A 23,914-nucleotide genomic window follows, 5' to 3' on the forward strand; every position below is an offset into this window, starting at 1 on the left:
TCCCTCCCTCTCTCTCCCTCCTCCTTCCTTCCCTCCCTCTCTCGGTGTGAAGACAGTGAATTGGCCGCGGGGGCTGCAGGAGGTGAGGGGCGGGGAGGGGTGGGCACTCGAGGGTGGGTGTGTGGGTGTGTGTGTGTGGGGTGGGAGAGCATCGCGGCTGTACTCTCACCGCGAGGCCTGAACATGGCGGCGCTGTGAGCTCGGGGAGGGGAGGCTCGGGGAGGATAGGCTCGGGGAGGCCCGGCCCGGGGAGGGGAGGCTCGGGGAGGCCCGGGGAGGGGAGGGTCGGCTCGGGGAGGCCCGGGGGAGGGGAGGGTCGGCTCGGGGAGGCCCGGGGAGGGGAGGCTCGGGGAGGGGAGGCCCGGGGAGAGGAGGCCCGGCTCGGGGAGGGGAGGGGCGCCAGGAAGAATGCCAAACGTCGGCCGCTTCGTGCAGCTCCTGAGCCAGGCCCTGACCCGGGGAGAACGCCAGTAAGTGCGAGCCCGAGGGCCCCGGGACCGCGTCTCTGAATCGGCGGTTGGTCGTTCGTGGGCGTCGTGGCCTCCCGGCGGCTGGAGGTCACGGGGAGCACCAACGTGAGCTGGGCCCTGGCCTTGGAACTCACCCCCCGCGGCCCCCAGGGCCTGTGGCCGGACACACGGGGACAGAGCCCCGGCCTCACAGTAGCCGGACTGGCCCGTGTGTGTGTGTGGTGGGGGGGGGGTGGGGGGGGCTCTCAGCCATGGCGGGTCTCCCTCACTAACCACACACGTGTGAAGGTTGTAATGAGGCCGAAGCTTTGGCTGTTTCTCCGCTGCAGACAGAGAGAGAGAGAGGGGTGGGGGGGTGCTGTGTGGGGGGTCTGTGGGGTGGGGGGTCTGGGGGGGGGGTCTGTGGGGGTGGGTGTCTGTGTGGGGGGGTGGGGGTGGGTGTGTGTGGGGGGGGTCTGTGGGTGTGGGTGGGGGGGTCTGTGTGGGTGGGGGAGATCTGTGGGTGGGGTGGTCTGTGGGTGGGTGTCTGTGTGGGGGGGGTGGGGGGGTCTGTGGGTGTGTGTGTGTGTGGGTGGGTGGGGGGTCTGTGGGTGGGTGGTCTGTGGGGGGGGTGGGTGTCTGTGTGGGGGGGGGTCTGTGGGTGGGTGGGTGGGGGGGGTCTGTGTGTGTGGGTGGGGGGGAGATTTTATCCCCACTCTTGACTGTGCGCAGCAAACCAGCTGACTGCTGTTGAGCGACACTTAAACCCTTTACACTCTTAAACACTCTTAAATCGTTCGGTCTTTTTTTTTATTTCCACCTGCATTTATTTTCTGCGGTTTATTTACTGGAGACATTCAGCCACCCGCTGCCCGGCCTCTGGGGAGGGGGGTGTGCAGGCAGCAGGACTTTGATTCACCTGCTCGCTGCTGCCCTGTGAAGCCGGCAGGTGTAAATCTCTTACTGTCCCAGGACCAAATGGGTCTCTTTCCGCACCCCTGTTGTTGTTGTTTTTTTTTAAAAAACAATGAAGCAGTTTAATAATTTTGTGGAGTCCTGTAGCTCAGTGGTTAGAGCACTCGCTTTGCAAGCGAGAGACCTGAGCTCAGTTCCGGGCAGGTCAGGGCCAAACCTTGGGCAAGTTTCCTTACTCCACACAGAGCCTAATAATAATCCCTCCAAAAACCCCAAACAATAATAAATTGGTCGTTTTCAATCCACGACTGTTTGTGGGACACTGCTCCGCGCAATTGGCTGCCGCGTTCGCCCACAAATATACAGTCAATTCACTTTGCAGTGTGTTCTGTGAAGCGCTTTGGGACGTCCTCCCGACGTGAAAAGCACTATATCAAATGCAAGGATTATTATTATTATTTAACTCGGGCTTATTAATAGCCTTCAGGTTTGAAAATTGAGATTTCGAAAAAGAGGCCTTATGGAAAATTATCTAAGATACGTAACAGAATACGGAAATTATTGTGTAAGAATATTTTCAGTTCTGTAAGGCTGCAGAACAAGATAAACTTGCTCTGGATTATTATTAAGACTGGCAACATAAAGCATTTCAATATTACCATCATAGTCAAGAATGGTTTAGCCCTTTCGGACGTCCTGATGTGAAAGGCACAAATAAGTGTTCATGGTATTTAATCAAAGGATCAAATACTCTACCAAAATGCCTAGTTGATACCTAGTTGACACTGTTAGAAGCTATTAATGTTGTTTGGTCTGATATTTCTTCAACACTAACAGAATTAAAATTATAGCATTTTGGGTTAATGATGTATAATGTATAATTATGGGAAAAGAACTGTGCTTCAATGACTCATTTAGACAATTTTATTGTAATACTTGTAGATAAAATAGTCATAAAAAATGTCCATTCACTGAATGGTTGCATGTGAGAGAGTGTGTGCAAATTAGCTACCATTTTTGCTTAGAACTACAACAAGATTTCATTTATAGAGCGCCTTTCACGTCGGGAGGACGTCCCAAGGCGCTGGACAGTTGGGTCGGGACCCGAGCCGGGGGGAAATGGTCAGGGTGAGGGAAGGGAGGGAGTGAGGAAGGGGGTAGAGAGTCGAGAGGGGAGCTGAAGGCACGGTTGAAGAGAACTAGTCACTGCACTTCACATGTAAATCATGTGATGGATGTGCTTTGAGATATTGACAGTGCAATAAGATTCTTTTATCAAATGCAAGGATTATTATTTCCTTTTCAGGGTAAAAACAAATACCAGTAATCTGTCTGTATGTTGACTTTGTGATGCCATTTGTCTTAAGAATATGGTCTGGTAATTAATGTACTCTATTTGCAGCCTGCAGCCAGCAAGAGGCTTGAGAATGAATAATCCAGCAATTGTGAGAACCGTGCCCAATATTATTAAGTCTCCTGAGGACAAGCGTGAATATTGTGGATTGGAATTTGCAAATGGGATCAATGCATTACTAATCCATGACCCTACCACTGACAAATCATCTGCTGCCCTGGATGTTCACATTGGTATTAAGCATTCAATATCATACCTAAAGTTCAATTTAGTAGTAATAGTCGGCACAATGCTACTGTGCTAAATTTGAATACTTTCACTACGTCTACACTAACTTTCCTAATAACCTGTGAGGCAGTTATTACTGTTGTTTTAACAATTAACGCACTCAAAACTGTAGTTAAACTGATATTAATCATACACTTGCTGTTATACTCGTGATATTCCAGATTGGTTGTCACATTTTAGGAAAGAATTGTTTTCAATAAAATAATTAGTTAAAAGCTGGATATTGTACCTTTTGGCAATTGTCAGGATAGTAAAGGGGTTTGATGAAGTTGATGAAGGCAATTTGTTTCCCTATTGCACATTTTAAGTACAAATTAGTGGTGAAGACACATAGAACTTGAATCAAATGCTATGGATTAAAGAGCTTACTGGTCCCTAAAATTTGTCTGTTCTGATTTTTGTTTCTTTACAGGCTCATTGTCAGATCCAAAAGACATCCAAGGACTAGCCCACTTTTGTGAGCATATGCTTTTCTTGGGGACAGAAAAATACCCAAAGGAGAATGAGTACAGTCAGTTCCTTAGTGAACATGCAGGGAGCTCAAATGCATTCACTAGTGGCGAACATACCAACTACTATTTCGATGTATCGAATGAACACTTGGAGGGTGCCCTAGATCGGTAAATTCTGCATTGATACAGTAACGGTTTCTTGTGTTTTTACACCAATAGTCATAAATTTGTCTGTACCTGCCTGCAAGTTTTGAATCATTACTTCTGCCATACCTATCAGCTCTTGATAGATGTGTGTATATTTGCACATCATATTTTTTGTATTTACTTTATCATAACATAAAATGGCAAATTAGTTTTCCTTTCTTGTCTGGGATTTCCTGATCTCTTCACATGTTTATTTGGTTTTTCATAAAGAAATAAATTGCAACATTGAAAAAGGCCTGGGAAAAGAAAACTATTGTGAGAGATGATAGTCATTCGGCACCTGAGTCATGACAGGACTATAATCTATCATCTGTTAAATATTGTGTTGGTTAATCTGCAATGATGTTCCTTCTATTATTATTAGGCTCTGTGTGGAGTAAGGAAACTTGCCCAAGGTTTCGCCCTGACCTGCCTGGGAGAGACCTGAGTTCAATCCCAGGCAGGTCAGGGCGAAACCTTGGGCAATTTTCCTTACTCCACCCAGAGCCTTAATGATAATCCCTATAAAACCCAAAACAATAATAAATTGGTCATTTTCAATCCACGGCTGTTTGTGGGACATTGCTGTGCGCAATTGGCTGCCGCGTTTGCCCACAAATATACAGTCAATTCACTTTACAGTGTGTTCTGTGAAGCGCTTTGGGACGTCCTCCCGACGTGAAAAGCGCTATATCAAATGCAAGGATTATTATTATTATTATTCACTCCATAACAACTTTTTGTTTTTGCTAAGGTTTGCCCAGTTTTTCTTGTGTCCTTTGTTTGATGCCAACTGGAAAGATAGAGAGGTTAATGCTGTTGATTCAGAGCATGAGAAGAACATAATGAATGATGCTTGGAGACTGTTCCAGTTAGAGAAGTCTACAGGCAATCCAGAGCACCGATTTAGCACATTTGGAACAGGTCAGTATTCCACAGAGTCTTCCTGAACTGAACTTGGTGTTTGTAAAATGAAATTCTGTATCAAATTAGAATTGAACTGCTGTGTAAGAGAGAGTACATCTGAAATTGCAGGTAAACGAGAACCTTGCAGAAAGCTAATAAAGTTCTATTTGCCAAGTTCTCAGACACCAGCACCACGAACCATTGAAACAATCTTTGGTGCATTCAGTAATTGTTCAGCTGAGTATGTTGTTCTATAATAAATCCTGAAAGGATGATATGAAGGAACTGTTATTTTAATGCTGCTCCCGAGTGGGTAGCAAAATAGTAATGCATGTAGAGTTGTTAATTTGTAAACCTATTAATGTCACCTTTTAGAATTTCACATAATTTTGAAATCCCAAACCAGATGCTGAAGTGTAACTTCGGAACAAGCCGGTACTGAGTTTCACATCAGCCGTTAGTTAAAAATAAAGCATGGGAATTATAAATAATGAGCTAATTTGTCATGCTACCTGAAACTTACTCTTTATATTTTCAATAATAGGCAACAAGTTCACCTTGGAAACTAGGCCAGCAGAGATGGGCATTGATGTGCGACAAGAACTGCTTAAGTTCCACTCGTCTTACTATTCATCAAATCTGATGGCTCTCTGTGTCTTGGGGAGAGGCAAGTCCTGTATTTGATAAAGTTTGGGGAATATATAATTCTGAATTTTATCTGCAATGCCCGATCAAACCGAAGATGCATTTTGTTTTTCCTTGAAAATATGTTGAATTCCAAGCCATGATACTGGATTGTTGTATTTTTATGTCGCTATTGATAATTATTCAAATTTATACTTAAGCAGTCTAGTATTTCAAATTGGTGATCGCAAGTTCTGAACCCTAAAGTTGCAAGCTGACAATTTTGTTGTAACTTGAACATTTCTAACTTGGTTACTTTTGATGAATGTATTATTGGGACTCCAAGCAGATGTGAAAAATAAAGGTGTGTGATCAGGATGGAGTAGAGTGAGAGAAAGGATGTCTGGGGGTCAGTAATATCAATGAGGTGCCCCAATGGAAGTGAGAAGAAAACTTCAAAAACTCTATTATAATATTTAGTTCTGTTATGAATCCACTGAGATATTTTGATACTGGAATTCTTTGTTGCATTATAACTAATTTGTTACAGAGTGGGGGATTTTGACCTTTTTTTGTGGTTTATATTAAGCACAAGTAATTAGCAATAACAATGCCACTTACGTCATGGAATTAACCAGTGCAAAATCAATTTGAATTCAGTATTTTGAAATACGCTCATCTACCAATTGTTTCTCAAACATTTGGAACCTGTAAATCAATAACTTGGTGATTTGCTGGCAGCCTAATTCCAGTACCTTCAAGAGCAAATCAAAAGCATTAAATGCCTGCATATCCTATTTTCTGTAGGGAACGATAACTCTCTGGAGTCGTACATCAAGGACCAGGCTTCCAGATGTTAGAGAATGATTCTGAATTGTAAAATCTGGATGAGAAAATTGAACTACAGATAGCATGATCAAGTGTTTAGAAAGCAAGCAAAGGAGCTCTCCCGATGGCTCAGTTGGTAAGTTCACTCTCTAGTGTAGAACTGAGCCATACAGACCATGTTTAAGGTTTGCTCCATGGTCTGCCAATTAGCCGATCATAACCTCGGTGAAGTGGCGCCTCAACAGTTGAACACAGTCCAACTAGGCTAGAGAGGGGGAAGATCTGCCAAGCTTCACATTCCTAGCATTATCTAATGACCTGCTGGAAAGATGTGAGAAGCATAAAGCTCTGTTGTCATACCCCCTTGGGTTATTAGGCTACTAACACTCATAGTACAGACTCAAAGGAACAGTGATTATTATGGGCTAAGTTCTGGAAGGTAACTGGTGTTTGTGAAATCGTACTGCAGTTTGAGTCATCAACTCTGGGTGGGGAGCAAGTAATCAAAAACCAAAATCAACTGAATATTGAACTGAATCAATATCACATTTAAAATTGTATATTCTTATATTTGGCACTGTTTTAGGTTATGTAGTTTTGTTTGGAGTAATCTTTGAATAATTGTCTTTTTCAATAGCTGGTATACAGCAATTGTATCAAATAAATTGTGAATTCACGTAGGTAATTTGCGGTAAACGTATTTAACTAATGTGTATCATAGTCTACTGCCACGTGAGAAAGTTTTGAAGACATCTGTATCATCAAGGCAAGTTTCCTTACTCCACATGTCTGATAATAATCCCTCAAGAAAAAAAATAATAATTTGGTCACTCATTCCACGACTGTTTGTGGGATACTGCTGTGCGCAATTGGCTGCCGCATTTTGCCCCCAAATATACAGTCAATTCACTTCACAGTATATTCTGTGAAGCGCTTTGAGACATCTAGAAGGCATAAAAAGCACTATAACAAATGCAAGGATTATTATTTTATTATCGTCAAGCACAGCCAACAGTTTGGAAATCCTGTAGCATATACAATATCTGCTGTAAGCTCCCACAGCCACATTGGGCCAATTGATCTATACTGTAACATTCTAATTTTAGCTGTTCTCTTTAAAAATTTACTGAAGTGAGAAATGTGACATCAAAGCTTAAATTATTTCTTTAATTCCATTGGATATTGTACTTGCAGCCAGCATAGGAGGATAGAAATAAGTACACAATGGCAAAAAACAAGGGAGCTGTCGATTTTTTTATTGTCATAATATTTGGTTGAAACAGTAGTTTCAAGCAAGAGATTCGCAGGTGTGCAACCTGTGTACACACACAGCCTGAACTATTTCTATCCTTGACCTGTGTATCTTTCGACCTCATTGGACTCTCCTCTTGTACAGTGTTGCACCTTATGCACTCCCGTGACCAACCATTTAGAATAGGGAGTCGACATTAAACCATGCAACCAAGGCTGATCTGGTTCTTATGATGATTGTTGTGCGACTTATTGGAGTTTCATATTGTTTGCTGTCTGGTGGTGATTTATTGTTTTTCAAATGATCTGTTTGTTTTCAGAATCCCTGGATGAACTGACCGATATGGTAGTGAAGCTATTTGGAGGTGTGGTAAACAAAAGTCTACCTGTTACAGAATTCTTGGAATATCCTTTTCAGAAAGAACACCTTAAGGTAGTTATGTGAATAGTGGTTTTCCCCCTTCAGATTTTTGCCACTATGTTTTTATAATGAGAGAAGGAAGGGAGAAATATTTTTTTCAGAAACTTGCTGTCAGCAAGCTCCAGAATGTTTGATAACCGAGGACATCCTAAACTGGTGTCTTATTTTGACTTTGGAACTCCATCCCCCAGTGCCTTCGCCTTCTTTCCTCTTTCAAGGCCGGTCTCAAGACCTTTCTCTTCAACCGTGCCTTCACCTCCCCTCTCGACTCTCTACCCCCTCCTTGCTCCCTCCCTTCCCTCCCCTCACCCTGACCATTTCCCCCCTGCTCGGGTCCCGACCCAACTGGAAAGGCTCTGCAAGTGAGAGACCTGAGTTCAATTCCAGGCAGGGCGAAACCTTGGGCAAGTTTCCTTACTCCACACGCCTAATAATAGTCCCACCAAAAACAATAATTAAATTGTTTTCATTTTCAATCTACGACTGTTTGTGGGACATTGCTGTGCGCAATTGGCTGCCGCGTTCACCCACAAATATACAATCAATTCACTTTACAGTGTGTTCTGTGAAGCGCTTTGGGCCGTCCTCTGACGTGGAAAGCACTATATCAAATGCAAGGATTATTATTATTATAACTGTCCAGCGCCTTGGGACGTCCTCACAACGTGAAAAGCGCTCTATAAATGCAATCTTGTTGTTTTGTGAGGCTCAAAAACATGGCAACTAATTGATACCTGAATTTCTGTAAACCAAGTTTATAAAAGAAAGAAGCAATTGTACTGATACAATTTTCTTAATATGGAATGACATACTTACAAAAAGCACCATTGCTTTCTTGCCAGAATGACATTCTTAACAGAAAACATGTATAAAATAATTTGCTGTACACTGGTGTAGGAGTTCAGAGTGAGATATTAATCAGTAATGCTTTTGAGGGATATTAAGACAATCTGTCTGTTCCCTATATCTCTGCAGATTTGAATCTGGATTCAATTATAACACTGAGCTGCATACATCTGTATCAACTGAGAAATACTGTTTTTTTAATTCTCTATTATATTTATCAGGGGTTTAGCATGTGTTGCATATGTATCTACTTCATTCCTTTTTCTGCTCAGAGGTATAAAATTAATTGCTGCAGATTTGTACAGTATCAACAATACCCATCATAGCGCTTTTGATCAAAGTTATATGAAACAATATTCTGTAATAATATTTTATTAATATTTTCTGTTTATAATCTTGTTTTCTATTTTTCCCTAAAGATACTCTATTCTGATTCAGTGGTTGCCAGTTGACCTCCAGAAACAATTATTCATAACATTTACACTTGTTTTACAGCAACTGTATAAGGTGGTGCCCATCAAGGATATCAGAAATCTTTATGTCACTTTTCCTATACCGGACCTTCAGAAATATTACAAGTCAAATCCAGGTCACTATCTTGGCCATTTGATTGGTCATGAAGGTCCAGGGAGTCTTCTGTCAGAACTGAAAGCTAAAGGTAATAATTAAATAAAGGTTCATTTTTCATTTCCATAAAGTGAGTGCAATGTTACAAGCCCTTCAGTCAAGTAATTGAATAGGCGTAGGCAAGAGTCTCGATCATTTTTCGTCAAGGGTAGCTTTCTTGATGGGAAGGTGAGGTGAGAAAAAGAGAGATGTTTTCCCTTTTCTTGTTTCATTGTTGACCTCTTTTGAATTAAGATTATTAATGTTCTTGTTAAGATTATTATTTGCCTCTCCTGTTATGAAAACAAGCCTGACCTACACCATCAGTGAAGTTCTTTCACCTGAGTGTATAATGGATCGTTAAATGCTTCATTACTTTGGGAAAATGTTCAAAATGAATATGAATTAAATTGGAATTTTTTAATTATTTGTCAGGCTTTCTACCTTTGAACATTGGCATCCTTATTTTTGTCTTCTCTCCCCCTCCACAGTTTAAAAATGACTTTCTACCGTATTGTTATTTCTCTGCTTTTCCCTCATTTTTTCTTTCTGTGAAGCACATGCTAGATCAAGAACTTGTCATATGATATGCATTGGATAGAAACTCTATTTTACCAAAGCATGGAGCAATGTATTAATGTAGCAATGTGACATAGTATTTCGTTAACCTTTTAGTAGTTTCTAAACTTGAATTTTTTAAAAAAAATCCTCAAGTAATCTATTACAATTATCAAATTGTCTAATATGGAGGATAGCATCCTATAAAGTAATCTACACTACCATGCCTAAAGATTTATGAACCAGTTTCTGTATTCTTGTATTCTAGGCTGGGTAAATACACTTGTTGGAGGGCAAAAAGAAGGAGCCAAAGGCTTCATGTTTTTCATCATTAATGTGGACCTTACTGAGGAAGGACTTGGTACGTACATTTTACTCATTCCATGGACCATGATATTTATATCTATAATAACCAAGTGTTATTGTTTAAAAAATCGCAACTACTTTCTATGACTGCTTTCAGAAGTATAATGTGAGATTTCAGTAAAATCACATTTAAATTTATTACCTCAAATGTTTTAACCTATTTCAAAGGAAAGTGGGAGGATAATGTTGCGAATTTCATTTTGTCAATATTATAATTCTTGCATTTAGTATAATGCATTATCACATCAAAACATCATAGTTGTGTAGTTAGTTGACATGCTGCTCAACATGTCAAAGCAGTGCGAGGCATCAACAAATAAAGCAAAATGAGATTCTGGGCTACATTTGTTGAGTCCAGAACTCCAGTCATCCTCGAGCTGTATTGTGCTCTGGTCAACCTACACCTAGAGTATTGTGTACACTTTTGGTCGCCACAATACAAGAGGGTTTCCGAGGCCATAAAAGCAGTGCAGAGGTGAGCAAACTGGGATGCTCCATAGCATTAGAGGACTGATGCTTTTCTGTCTCAGAAGGCACCTTTTTAAATAGGATTCAGAAAGGAAGCCCAGAACAACACTTGGATGCATCAGTACAGCAATTGGTTTAACAACTGGTTTGGGTTGCAAAGGGCCATTTCAGAACAGACGCCAGAAAGTATTTACTTACCTAGAGAGTAATTATTGACTGGTTACCAGGAGTTGTTTGAGGCCTGAATGCTGGATTCATTTTTTTTAAAAAAAAGCTTGATGTTGTGATGGGAGGAAAGTAGAGTGGGTATTATGAGATCAATTGGGCCTTGTTCATTCATAGCTCTCTAGGCAAGTGCTTCAGAGATTTTCTGTAAAATGTACTGACTGTATTTGTAGGCAAATATGCAATCATCATTTAAAGCCTTGGAATATATTGTATTGCTAAAGATTACATAGATGGTGGATGTGTTATACATATGATAAAACAGACTGGAGGATGTTAAACTGCCTTTGGCTTGAGATGATCTAAAATGGTAAGAGTGAATCCTAGTTGTATATACTTCAGCCAAATTCTGTAACATTGAAATTCACTCAACCTATAACGCATGGTGTAATTTGTGGGGACATTTTGTACCTGCAGTAACACAAGTTGGCAAATTGACCAGTTCCTGTGAAGAAATAGTGATTTTGATTATTGTTTTTCTAAATGTTGGGTTTTACTTTATTAAATGTTGCAGGGAATTGATAAACAGGTGTACCTATATCAGCGCCTAGGGATGTCCTCCCGACATGAAAAGCACTATCCAAATGTAATTTCGTATTGTATCTACATATGTTATAAAACTCGAAACAGTTTGAGGATCTTTTCAACCAATATAATTGTATGTAATGCTTGCTTTCTTACCCTGGCTTTGCTTCATATAGTACACGTGGATGATATAATTCTTCACATGTTCCAGTACATCACTAAACTGCGTACAGAAGGGCCTCAGAAATGGATTTTTCTGGAGTGTAAGGTAATGAGGAAAGACAATTGGTTTAATAATTTAATTGCTTTGTAGTCCAGACAGACACTGGCTACACAAGTTGTGTGGAAATTAAATGGAAGGTGACATTTTTTTGGGTTCTTGAACAATAATTGATTATTATCTTACTGCTAAAGTGGGATTTTGTTTTGGTATCAAATCTTTGGATCAACAAATATCAAATGTATTTTTTTAATAAGAGGAGCGCATGTTTAATATCTTAACTTTCTTGAATAAGCTATTTTTTTTAAAATCTAGGATTTGAATGCCATGGCTTTTAGATTCAAAGATAAAGAGCGACCACGAGGCTACACTTCAAAACTTGCCGGATCATTGCATGTATGTGAAAGTTATCATTCATTTACTACTACATTTCAAAATTTTCTTTTTAACTGTGTTTTGGGATCAAATCCTGTATTCTAACAATATAAGAATTATAGTAATCTGACTCCTTAATTAAGAAAATATTACTGTGGCAGGAAAAGTACTTTATCTGTTTTCCACATTTTTTGCATAGTTTAGCAACAACAAATCCAGCATTTACTGAGAGGTGGTGCACTCTGATACCCCTATCAGATTTTGTCATGATCTGTGTTCATGGATTTCAAACTTCATTTCTACTTGTGATTTAGGAGACAATTAGTTAACCAAATCTTTGATCAGTACTAATTTATGAAGTGAAATTAGTTCCTGGGTGTGTGAAGAATTTTTGGGGGATTTGGCAGTTAGCAATAATGTGTTAACCTTTCATGCAATCTATGATTTTCTTTAAAAAAAATTGTAAACAACATAGTAATTTTGTCATTCCATAATTTCCATGTTCATGAATCAACTCTGTGCTCTTGCATCCTTTCTTCTCACTCTCCTTCAGTACTATCCAATTGAGGAAGTTCTGGCAGCTGATTTTTTGCTGGAAGAATTTCAGCCTGAACTAATAGAAATGGTCCTGGACAAACTGATACCAGAGAATGTGCGGTGAGTTACGGTATTGGTGCCCTTCCATGTATTTGTTTATATACTTTATACTTAAGCTCTTAAACACATAACCATCTCCAGTGCTATTCATTTAATATTTTTCATTTATTCCAGCATTTTCTTAAAGGAAAGCAAGCTTGAATTGCTACCACCAGACACCTTTGTAATTTGCTATTTCTGTCTCAAATATTTGCTTCCAGGTTACTCAGTGAATAAGCAGTTTTATGTCAGGTATTAAATGCATTTCTGCACCAATAGTGTGAAAGAAATATTATATCTGATACAATCTTGTTGTCTAATTCCTTCCTGTTATACTATGTGTTTTCCCTTAAAGGGTGGCAGTGGTTTCTAAAACGTTTGAAGGGAAAACTGATAAGACTGAGAAATGGTACGGTACAGAGTACAAACAAGAAAGTATTCCTGAGGATGTTATTGAGGTGAGCCTCCTCGTTTGCATTATTTTTATTTCAGCAAATTCAATCATTCTTAACTGAAGATTGAGCATTCTTTTAGCTTCTTTGCACAGTGCACTCAGACACTTATGCTGTTTGAAACCAACTGCAACATGTGCAGCACCAATTCTAAACAGTTTTCACTGATGGTTTTGAGACCATGTTGCAAAGATTTCAAACTGTCCTGAAAAATACTTAATTCAATATTCTGTCAGTTGTGAAAATGTTTTCTATGAGTTTGAACCTGTGGCCGGCCGCACACGCACTCTAATTCAATCTTGAACTTTTAGCAATCACTTCTGTTTATCACCGTAATCTGAATGCTGGATTTGTGTTAACTCCATAAGAAAAAAGATAGCAATGTTTTTGAAATTGTTAACTGCTAAGGAATCATGGAAGTGAATGTTGCTAAGCAATAATGGATATGTTTGTATCCAAAAGGAAAGTTTTTGATGAATTGAGTTTACATTAAACCCATTAAAAATACTTAACATAATAATACTTGAATTTTAACATTGAGAAACTATTCAACATTTAGAAAAAATATCTTTAAATGATTTAACAACAAGTATTTTAAAAATCTTAATGGTGATCACCAGGTAAAATCCTGGACATGAAAGGAGTTTTAATAAAGGAAACTTGGTTTACTTCTGCAGAAATGGAAAAACGCCAACCTAAATGGAAAATTTAAGTTGCCAGATAAGAATGAGTTTATTCCGACAAATTTTGAGATTATACCGTTAGAAAAAGATGCTACTTCATTCCCTTCTCTTATTAAGGTAAGTAATTCTAAACCTGTATGGATTTTAATGTAAATAGTTGGGACGGTGGGAGGCACCCATATGAGAGTATAGACTACTGAAATCTGTTAATTATGCTACATACTGTACATGAAGAAAATGTTTACAGCAACTTTGAATATGTCTTTTCAAGTTTCAACAATGTAGCCTTTATTAGAATTCATTGTTGAGTCCTGTAGCTCAGTGGTTAGAGCACTCGCTTTGCAAGTGAGAGACCTGAGTTCAATTCCAGGCAGAGCGAAACCTTGGGCAAGTTTCCTTACTCCACACAGAGCCTAATAATAATAATCCCTCCAAAACAATAATAAATTGGTCATTTTCAATCTACGACTGTTTGTGGGACATTGCTGTGCGCAATTGGCTGCTGCATTCGCCCACAAATATACAGCGAATTCCCTTTACAGTGTGTTCTGTGAAGCGCTTTGGGCCGTCCTCCCGACGTGAAAAGCGCTATATCAAATGCAAGGATTATTATTATTATTGCAAATACGCTCTGTTTAAAATCTGCACTGAAATCCATTTACATTTTCTTTGGCTTTGTTCACCATTCACTGTAGTTAAAAGTATATAGTTGTGGTCAAATCAAAAATTTTTAGAAAGAAATATTTTCATCTGTACTACTTGGTAACAGATCAGAGCATAGAATATACTAGCAAAGATCTTTACTCAAATTGAAAAGTCTATTGGCTCTGCATGTAATGTCACACCACCCTGATAAACGTTAAGTGATGTGCTACTTCAGTTTGGGGCAAGATCAGGAATTCAGGTATTCCCACATTTGTTTAATCTAATCACCATCACCCAAATTTAGCAAACGTGTGAAGTGAGTAGTTAAACAACAACAACAAGATTACATTTGTATAGCGCCTTTCATGTTGGGAAGGCGTCCCAAGGTGCTGGACAGTGTATAGTATTTCAGACTTGAGCTGGGAGGGAGAAGGGAGTGAAAGGGGGTGACCAATGGTCGAAGAGGCGGGTTTTGTGGCGGACTTGAAGGAGGCTAAAGAGGGGGCGAGGTGGAGTGATTGGGGGATGGAGTTCCAGAGGTTGGGGGCAGAATGGCCGAAGGCTCTCCCACCAATGGTGGGGCGGGTGGGTTCGTGGGACGTGGAGCAGGCCGGAGTCGGCTTAGTGGAGGGAGAGGGCGGGTTGGTAGGGGGTTAGGAGGTCGCAAAGGTAGGGTGGGGCAAGGCCATGGAGGGCTTTGTAGGTGAGGACCGGGATCTTGAACTGGATCCTCTGAAGAAAGGGAGCCAATGGAGTCGGGCGAGAATGGGGGAGATGGGGTCACGGAGTTTGGTGTGGGAGAGGACACGGGCTACAGAAACAGCAGAAAGCTGCATTGCAGACAAAGAACCAGTGATGGAAATACTCAGTAGAGATGCATAATTTCTTATTCTAAAGAACTAAATACTGGAATTAGAAATGTTTGCTGTGAAGCAGCCTGGTGTACCTATGAGCGCATCATTGGGAGGTTTTACGATTGACAGGATTGAAAGTGCTACAGTTAAAAGGAACTTCATATGTTATATAATTTTGAAATTAGTTACAGATGCATTTTATGTTTGCAGGACACGGCCATGAGCAAAGTATGGTTTAAACAAGACGACAAATTCTTTCTGCCAAAAGCTTGCTTAAATTTTGAAGTGTTCAGGTATGTTCTTTTAAATTGATGGAATTCTTAGTGGAAACAAATTCATATTGTGTAAAATATAAGCAAAGGAGCTAATAATTATCGTGTACTGCATGTTGCAAATTTATATTTGCAACAGACTTGCACGTATCACTTATAATGAGGTGAATTTTAGTATGGCTTTTAATGTGGGGCGTCCTCCCGATGTGAAAGGCACTATACAAATGTAATCTTGTTCTTGTTGTAAATAAATATAGCAAAGACGATGAGTGGATAGCTGTTTAGATGTTTAATAATAATGCTTACATTTAGTATAGTGCCTTTCGTGTTAGGAGAACATCTCAAAGCTCTTCACAGGATATACCGTAAAATGGAGACTTTTTTGACAACCATCCCTCCACCACCACCGTTATAAATGGAGTTACTTGGGTTTTCCACAAAGCTTAACAGTGGATACAATCTACATAGATGAGTAAAATATTCCATCTTCAGCTGGGCTGCTGCAGGGGGTTGTTTTAAGTTTCACTTGCCTGAGCCACAGAGCAGCATTGGCCAACTTATGGCTAAAGAACTTCTATTTAGTTTAATTGTGCTGTGGGTTTGAGAAATTCATACTGTTTGCCAACTGACTAGTAGAGTCAAATTGTGTACAGGAGTAATTCCACCTCCCATGCAATATTCAACTAGTCATCTGTCTGGTTGTTGGCTACTGGTTGGCTCCTAGAAATCTACTTGGACTTCTTTTGGACAAGTAAACCATAGTATTACTTCAGGGCTTGTTTAGATGGAACACCACCGTTGGTGAGAAGTCATCACATGTGTTCGGAAGTAAATTTTCACCACCTTGAAGGTGTGACCTCTCATTTTAGAATGTGTATTATCTAAGAGGGTCTAATTATCTATTTGTCATCACATCAGTTTCTTGCAGGAACTTGAATACCTTGACAAGATCACTCCTGAGTCTCCTCGGCTCCTGTGTGAATAGGGCCCAGTTCTTCAAAACTTTTTATTGTAGGGGCGCCTTCTAAGCGTTGGACTTGATATATATATAACCCAAGTTTTCAATCAGGATTTGTAGTGTCACTGTAGTACCAACAACTTCAGATCTCTCTGTATCTTTCTCTCTCTCTCTCACAGGTCTTTCCTCACAGAGCTGGACCTTTTGTCTTTCCCCTCTGCCCCCACACACATTCACTTTCCCTCTCTTTCTATCTTTCTCTGTCTCTCTCTCTGCCTTACTCTGTTCATCTGTCTTTCTCTGTGTGTGTGTGTGTGTGTGTGTATATATCTTTCTCCAATTTTATACTTGCCTCTATCTAATGTCCCTTCATAATTAAAAGTTTTGGGGTGGGGTCGCGGGGAGTAATTAAATCTTTTTGGTGACAATTTCACTCGGACTGCAATAAGCAAACATTACGTGATGTGTGTGTTTATGCAATGTTTATGATGGGGTTTGGCTATCTGGAGGAAACTACAAAGTCATCGTGATCTTGTAAAAGTGAATTCAGCCTTCTGTTTTACTAAGTAGCAATTTATGGCAACAGGATTTTAATTGTTGACATGTTCTCTTCCAGCCCATTTGCTTATGTGGATCCATTACATTGTAATATGGCCTATTTATATATTGAACTGCTGAAAGATTCTCTCAACGAGTATGCATATGCAGCAGAGCTAGCTGGCTTGAACTATGACCTACAAAATACGATCTATGGAATGTATGTAAGTACCCAAGTTCAGGGAAACAAAGCTGCAGAATTCTCTCCTTCAAAAGTTAGCTATTTTTGGTTTGTACTCCCCCTTCCATATGATCAGTTGAAATATTTCTCTCCTCCTTCCATCAACTAAGATTATTAGTTATCTAAGAGGCTGCATATACATACTCTTCAACAAGTTTTTTTTTTTACCCTTTGTAATATCACTGCTTAAATATTAATTACCTTCTAGAGGTTTATTCTCGACTTATATTTTGTTTTCTTTCTGTTAGTCGCTACATTTATGCTGACCCTCTTCATTGCAACATGACATACCTCTATATCAGGTTGTTGAGGGATGATTTAAAAGAGTATACATATGCAGCTCGCCTCTCAGGCTTGGTGTATTCACTAGTTCCAGCAATGAATTCGATTCTTGTAAGTAGACGAGCAGGAGAGGAATACAGCTTGAAAGTGAAGTGTTCGCAGGTGCACAAGCTTAATGCACTTCTTACATGTACATGTGTTTGATATTGCATTTTTAAATTGACTAATAAGACTGATTTGTAGTGCACCTACAATTATTAGTTATCTTAAGAATGAAGGATTTGTTTTGTGTAATTATTAAGTACATGTGTTTATACCACAACTGGTTGCAGGTTGAGTAATTTTTTCAATGAACCAGTTATTTGTTGACATAACTGGCAATTTATTTTATATGGCAATAGTTGGCCTGCCATATGTTGCAACTTTCAACAAATTTGGAATGCATCATTTTACTTGTGATGTGAAGTTTTCTTTAATGGGGAGCCGTTCATTCCATGGGTTGTCCCACTTGAGAGACCTCAACTCACTCACAATCTTGCATTGTGTGGTTTCTGAAGTTGTTCTTGACTATCACTAAAGTGAGTTGTGCACTTTTTCTTAAATTAACTGCTCAGGTATCATTAAACCCATTAATAGAGTGCATTAATACTCAAATGTTCTAATCCTATTCCTATCCCACTGTTTGAAATTGAAGCCTTGTTCACTACTGCATGGAGTGAATTGTGCCAATAATTGTTGTGTAAAGCTTTAGATATCTCAATTATGGTCCTCTTTGAAAAAAATCTTTGACCCAGAATAGTAAAAATACCAATGTTCTGGTTGATATCTGTTATAAGAGAAATAAATCTGTCATGAAATAATGTTTTATCTATAATTGCAATTCAACTTTGCTGTTGTTAACTACTACATTCTGAGCTTTCTTAAAGTACAAAAAAATAAGGTTGGTATCCTCTCCTTTTGAAAAATAGATGGCACATTGAGAAGAGAGAGGGAAAGACATTCAGTGCAGCAAAGTGTGAAGTTTTATAGTACATGTTGGCAGGAATAGAGAATGCAAAAAGTGGTACAGTTAAAATTTAAAATTGACGGATCTAGGTGTACAAATAAATTTTTGCTAGAGGTAGAGAAAGACATCAAAAGACAAATGGGATTCTTTGTTTTATGTACAGAGCTGTTGAATTCATGTAGCTTCTTCAGATTACACAGAATCAATTTCCAATATTGATTTTCCTGATAGTATAAAATTGAGACAATAATCATAATGGTTTAATAGTAATTTTTTTTTCTGCAAGATCTAAATTCAGTATTTGGTGGTACATTTACAATATACAATGTTTCTGAGAATGAGATTACATTATTTTATTTGAGTAATTTGATTTGGTTAATACCCATTATCAAAAGGTTTACATTTGATGTTTTCACCACATGAAACCTAATATTGAATTATAAGCGATTTGAGGATTTTTCACTAATATGTGTGAAAGCCTGTTTGCTTCAGCAAAGTTAAACTGCTGTTGTTCAAGGAAGGGAGGGGTAATAGAATTATTGCTAATCAACCAAAATTCCATTCACAGCTCTAAAGCACTAATAGCTGTGAAACTACTTGCAGATTATCTTCTGATTCTCTAATACTGGAGTTAACATGTACAGCCCCTCCCAACAGCTCCTCCTCACAAAACAATATTTCAAAAAAGATCTTTTATAAACTATTGACAAGCTTATGTTTGAGGTGAATCCTCCACCAGCACCGAAAGTACACTCTAAGATTGCAGGGTAAATGTTCTGAAGTGTCCTTCCCCTACACCACCTGAGATAGGTTGGAGCCCAATTGTGGAGAAATCTATCTTGGATTCTCTAACTGTGAAGGAAGCTGCATTGTGACTTTCATCAATCATTCAATTTCAGGGATTGCAGAATGTTCTTGGTTTTCATTCACACACCAGATCTACAGTTGGATTTTCAGTCCACTTGTGTGAATTTGATCCACTAATCATATACACTTGATTTGACACGAGCCACTTAGCACTTAAAAAGACATACGTCCTAAGTTGATTTTTTTAAAAAAAACACACACAGCAAATTTTCCATCTCAGGAAAGTTGGATTTGTTATGAAGTTGCATAAACACTTTATACTACTGCTTTTGCCTAACTTCTGAGAATTTCAGTGGATTTCACTTATCCTGTGAATTTTGTTGATATATGGAAACCCAAAAATGTGTCTTGTATGCAAAATATTGCTTCTCGTATATAAAAAGTTTTTGTGCTCCTTACTCTGCAACAGTTGTCAGTGAAGGGGTACAGTGACAAGCAGCACATCCTTCTCAGGAAGATAGTTGAGAAGATGGCAAACTTTGAGATTGATGAGAAGCGATTTGAGATAATCAAGGAAGCAGTAAGTAATACATTATATGTTTGTTTTCCACTGGTAATACAAATCTTATATTAAAGTTTGGTCACGTCCCAGTGATCCAGCCAGATATAAATTAAATTAGTGAGATTATTCATGTTCATGGCTAGGTTGATAATTGCTGATACTAATTTGCTAACATTGAAAACAAATGGGAGGGGAAATGGAAAAGAGTGCACATTCAGTGAATGAGTTCACTGAAATTGCAGTGGGCAAGAGTGGGTTAGACACTATGAAACTTATTTGTAGATAATTTTAAACATTTTTATTTCAGTACATGCGATCCCTGAGTAACTTCAGAGCAGAGCAGCCTCACCAACATGCCATGTATTACCTCAGATTGCTAATGACTGAGGTAGCCTGGACTAAAGATGAACTTAAGGAAGCTTTGGAAGGTAAGAATGCTGCCTTTTTCACTAAATTTCGTAAAACATCTTCAGAACAGACTAGTATAAGTAAATAAATAAAAATCTGTTGGAATGAAAACAAATTAACTAAAATTTTCAAAACCAATTCAGAATGATGTTGAAACATCCAAATGGGCTTAATTACAGAATTTTAATTAGAACAGAAGTGAGCTGACGTAGGAGAAGCAAATGGAAACACAGTTGTATGGTGTTTCCATATGTTGTACGGTGGCTGTGGCTACATCTGCAACCTGGATGGGATTTGCTTCCTAGATTTTCCATTGACGATGCACATATTTGGTATCCAGAGTCTTGACATACCAATCCAGTACTTTGTGGTCTCAGAGAAAGGCAGCAGATGGCTGCCTACGTCAGAGTAATGTCTTTAGTGGAGTCCTGTAGTGAAGTGATTAGAGCACTTGCCTCTCAAGCAAGAGGACCCGGGTTTGTTTCTCGGGTGGAGCAAAACCGTAGACAAGTTTCCTTACTCCACATACCTCTGTTTATTTAGCACTGAGGAAGAACCCAGTTAGTCGATTAGCAAATTGCTTTCCGGGGATAATAATCCACGACTGTGGGAAACAGCCGTGTGCAATTGGCTGCTGCATTTTGTGCACACATTATACAGTCTTTGCAATTTGCAATATATTCTGTGAAGCACTTTGAGATGTCTCAACGATGTGATAAGGCGGTATATCAAATGCATGGATTATTATTATTAAGTTCTCCATGTGAAAACAGCTCAATCGATCTTGGACAGGTAGGAGGTGAGGGTGGTAAATGATCATGGTCATCCTTTGGGACAAAGTAAACATTTAAACCTTTGATAATAAATATTCTTGATTGCTGATTGAAGGACCAATAGAACGAGGCTTCCTTTTTTTTGTGCATCAGTCAGAGCTAAGGTATAAAAGTATAAAACGATCCCTTCCCTCCCCTCTACCTCAAAATGACTTCACCTATAGTTCCAGTTTGTTTTGCACTTCTGTTTCTGCTTCTGTAAAATCAATCACCATTGAATCTGGGCCAAGTGTTGTATGAATCCAGAACGTAATGTAGTTATCAAATGAATACGTGCAGTTGTATAGTGCATGAGGTAAGGTACATTGGAAGAAAATCTTTTTTATGGTAGATTTCTATTCTTGCTACAGTACATAATGCATTATGATCCACTGTATTAGTTCTCCAGAGATACTGTCCAATAAAAAAAGATTGATTCAGCTGTCTAACAATCTGTTCCAGATGTCACTCTCCCACGCCTCAAGGCCTTTATACCTCAACTGTTGTCAAGGCTACACATTGAAGCACTTCTCCATGGCAATATAACAAGACAGGTTGGTTAGTTTTCTGAGATATAAAACTAAGTGTTTTTATTGAAATTGTTGCCAATATTGCACTGAATTCCCCAAAATATTAAATTTACATTACGCTTAAATATTTTAAGTGTACCATAAATTTAATAATTTATTTTCAGTTACAAATACATACATTGGCATGAATCCTAATCACAGTTAGCCTGAAATATTGAAGGTCAAATGTGTTAGAATGTTAGTTTAAGAGGAGGAAAAAATACTTGCGCCTCCAAATTAGATATATTGAAATAAATATTTGTAAAATGCAGCATTGTCTGCTGTATGTTTTCACAGTACCCATCATTCCAGGGCCAAAGTTTTTAGTAAAATACTGATTAATTTATTCAAAGCTCATCTGTTTTTACAGTTCCACTGAAACATAAATGATTCAGTAGCTATTTTGTTCCAACAACGATGAAGCTGATTAAGTGTTCACTGTATTCTCTGTTGCCTTGTGTTTCAGTAAAGACGATTCATAAGTCTGTAAATCATATCCAAAGCAAAATAACTATTTCTATCATCAAAATTCTCTTTATTTGTAAAAAAATATATAATTTGGGTCTTAATCCTCATATTGGTTAAAGGTATGTTGCATGTGTTTCAAGAAATTCTAAAATTGCTTCATCCGCTGGCATCTAGTTGTGAGTGACTGTTATAAACCTTTGGTTTGCTTGAATGTTTAAATGGACTGTTGTTTCAGAGAAGAGAGGAGTCCAAAAGAGCGGCAGAACAGCTTAGTTAAAATGGAATCTCTTGCAAGTACTTAAGGTGTTCTTGTGCCACAAATGCTAGTTTTTGAGCTGTGTATTGATGAACATCTTTTAAAAATGCCAGGAACATTCTGTGATGTTCTTTCTCATATGAGCTTCAATACATAACTCAAATAGATATATTGGCTGGTCACCAATTGAAGATGTTGAATATATGCAGTACCAAAGCAAAAACCAGGAATTAACTTAATTTTAGCATTGATTAAACTTCTAATAAAGGAAGCTACGATTTGAATTACACCCTGCTGAGATTATACCTGTGAATTATGAAAAGGAGCATGTGGTACTTAATCAGTTTATATCTTTTTAAACAATTTTGCTGCTGAGTAGCCAGGGCCTAGTGTTTTCAGACCATTTGTAGGTACACCAAGTAATTTGTGTTATTGGTGATGAAATGTTACATGTTGCTAGGGAATTGTCCATCTTTGATCTCATTTTTTAAAACAAAACTTGTGCACATTGATATACCTGCTATTACCAACATATTGCAAAGTTCAGCTGAGCGAAAAGCTCGCTCACTACATTATTCATTGTCACTTGCTGAGCAAAGCAGATAGTATCAGTTGTTCCTTACTCCGGGTGTTATTCATTGGAAAGTTAACCATTTGGTTTGAATAGAAAAGTAATGCATCTTTTGTGCATTTGGACATTTCTTTGTATTACTTGCCCTGACTAAAATCTATTGCTTTTATGCAATCATGCACAAACAATAAAATAAATTTTTGAACATAATAATTTTGAGTTAGCTTCTCAATAAGAAGTGATGCAAAGAGTCCACGGACCCTACAATAAAACCATTTGCACTTTTTAAAGTCATTGGAGTTTTTCTAGATACAAGTGAAGGCTTACCTTTCTGCTGTTTGTCTTTTTAATATAGAAACAATCTAAGAAATAGGTGTGCAGATGATTTAACTTTTAAATTGTAATCTGTCCCTTTGAATCTAGACTGCTTTGAATATCACGCAAATGGTTGAAGACACCCTTATTGAGCACGCTCATACTAAACCTCTTCTTCCTAGTCAACTGATCCGGTACAGAGAGGTACAACTTCCAGACAGTAGGTTTCATTTTGCAGTTTACTCTAGTTTGTTTTGTGGTTTTGTTATCAATCCCTCTTTCTGTAATTTTTATATATTTTGGATTAATGTAATATTGCCTACTTAACTACATTCACTACACATCAAAGTAATTAATCATTTTAAGGCATTCTGATGTGATTTTCTTACGGTGTGGTTAATAATAATCCTTGCGTTTGATATCACGCCATATCACGTCACTGAGATGTCTCAAATCGCTTCATTGAAAAGGCAAATGTTATTCAAAGGAACACTGTAGGATAAGGTTTTAAAGCAGCGTTTGTGACAACGCACAAGATCACATCCTTTCAAAACACCCAACCTGTGGTCCTATTATACCATCAAGCTGTTTTTTAAATGAATGCAGTATTCTTTGTCTCATTGTAGTTCTAATAATGAATTTTCAAACATTTGTTCCTATTTTATGCTGAACCGTAAAAGTGAAGCAATTAGCAACCAGAAGTCTGTTGTACTTCTC

General features: G+C 38.7%; 1 protein-coding gene across 2 annotated transcripts in view; it reads left to right on the forward strand.

Annotated features, from left to right (window-relative positions):
• ide (insulin-degrading enzyme) overlaps positions 1 to 23,914 on the forward strand; it is a 31,259-nt gene continuing 7,345 nt past the window's right edge. The window contains exons 1-19 of one of the 2 annotated variants that reach the window (XM_042336747.1): positions 1 to 82; positions 2,767 to 2,951; positions 3,419 to 3,626; positions 4,399 to 4,568; positions 5,095 to 5,217; positions 7,574 to 7,686; positions 9,016 to 9,178; positions 9,953 to 10,045; positions 11,445 to 11,536; positions 11,804 to 11,884; positions 12,417 to 12,520; positions 12,855 to 12,957; positions 13,629 to 13,751; positions 15,344 to 15,426; positions 16,980 to 17,124; positions 19,706 to 19,816; positions 20,106 to 20,226; positions 21,481 to 21,572; positions 23,306 to 23,417. In XM_042336747.1, coding sequence (XP_042192681.1) covers positions 2,792 to 2,951; positions 3,419 to 3,626; positions 4,399 to 4,568; positions 5,095 to 5,217; positions 7,574 to 7,686; positions 9,016 to 9,178; positions 9,953 to 10,045; positions 11,445 to 11,536; positions 11,804 to 11,884; positions 12,417 to 12,520; positions 12,855 to 12,957; positions 13,629 to 13,751; positions 15,344 to 15,426; positions 16,980 to 17,124; positions 19,706 to 19,816; positions 20,106 to 20,226; positions 21,481 to 21,572; positions 23,306 to 23,417 — 2,197 coding nt within the window. In that variant the 5' untranslated portion in view covers positions 1 to 82; positions 2,767 to 2,791. Of the gene's footprint in view, positions 83 to 369; positions 471 to 2,766; positions 2,952 to 3,418; positions 3,627 to 4,398; positions 4,569 to 5,094; positions 5,218 to 7,573; positions 7,687 to 9,015; positions 9,179 to 9,952; positions 10,046 to 11,444; positions 11,537 to 11,803; positions 11,885 to 12,416; positions 12,521 to 12,854; positions 12,958 to 13,628; positions 13,752 to 15,343; positions 15,427 to 16,979; positions 17,125 to 19,705; positions 19,817 to 20,105; positions 20,227 to 21,480; positions 21,573 to 23,305; positions 23,418 to 23,914 lie in introns of those variants that run through there. The other variant, XM_042336746.1, reaches the window with a different exon arrangement.

The sequence above is a fragment of the Callorhinchus milii genome, unplaced genomic scaffold, assembly GCF_018977255.1.
Source record: "Callorhinchus milii isolate IMCB2004 unplaced genomic scaffold, IMCB_Cmil_1.0 Scaffold7, whole genome shotgun sequence".
Lineage (NCBI taxonomy): Eukaryota > Metazoa > Chordata > Chondrichthyes > Chimaeriformes > Callorhinchidae > Callorhinchus > Callorhinchus milii.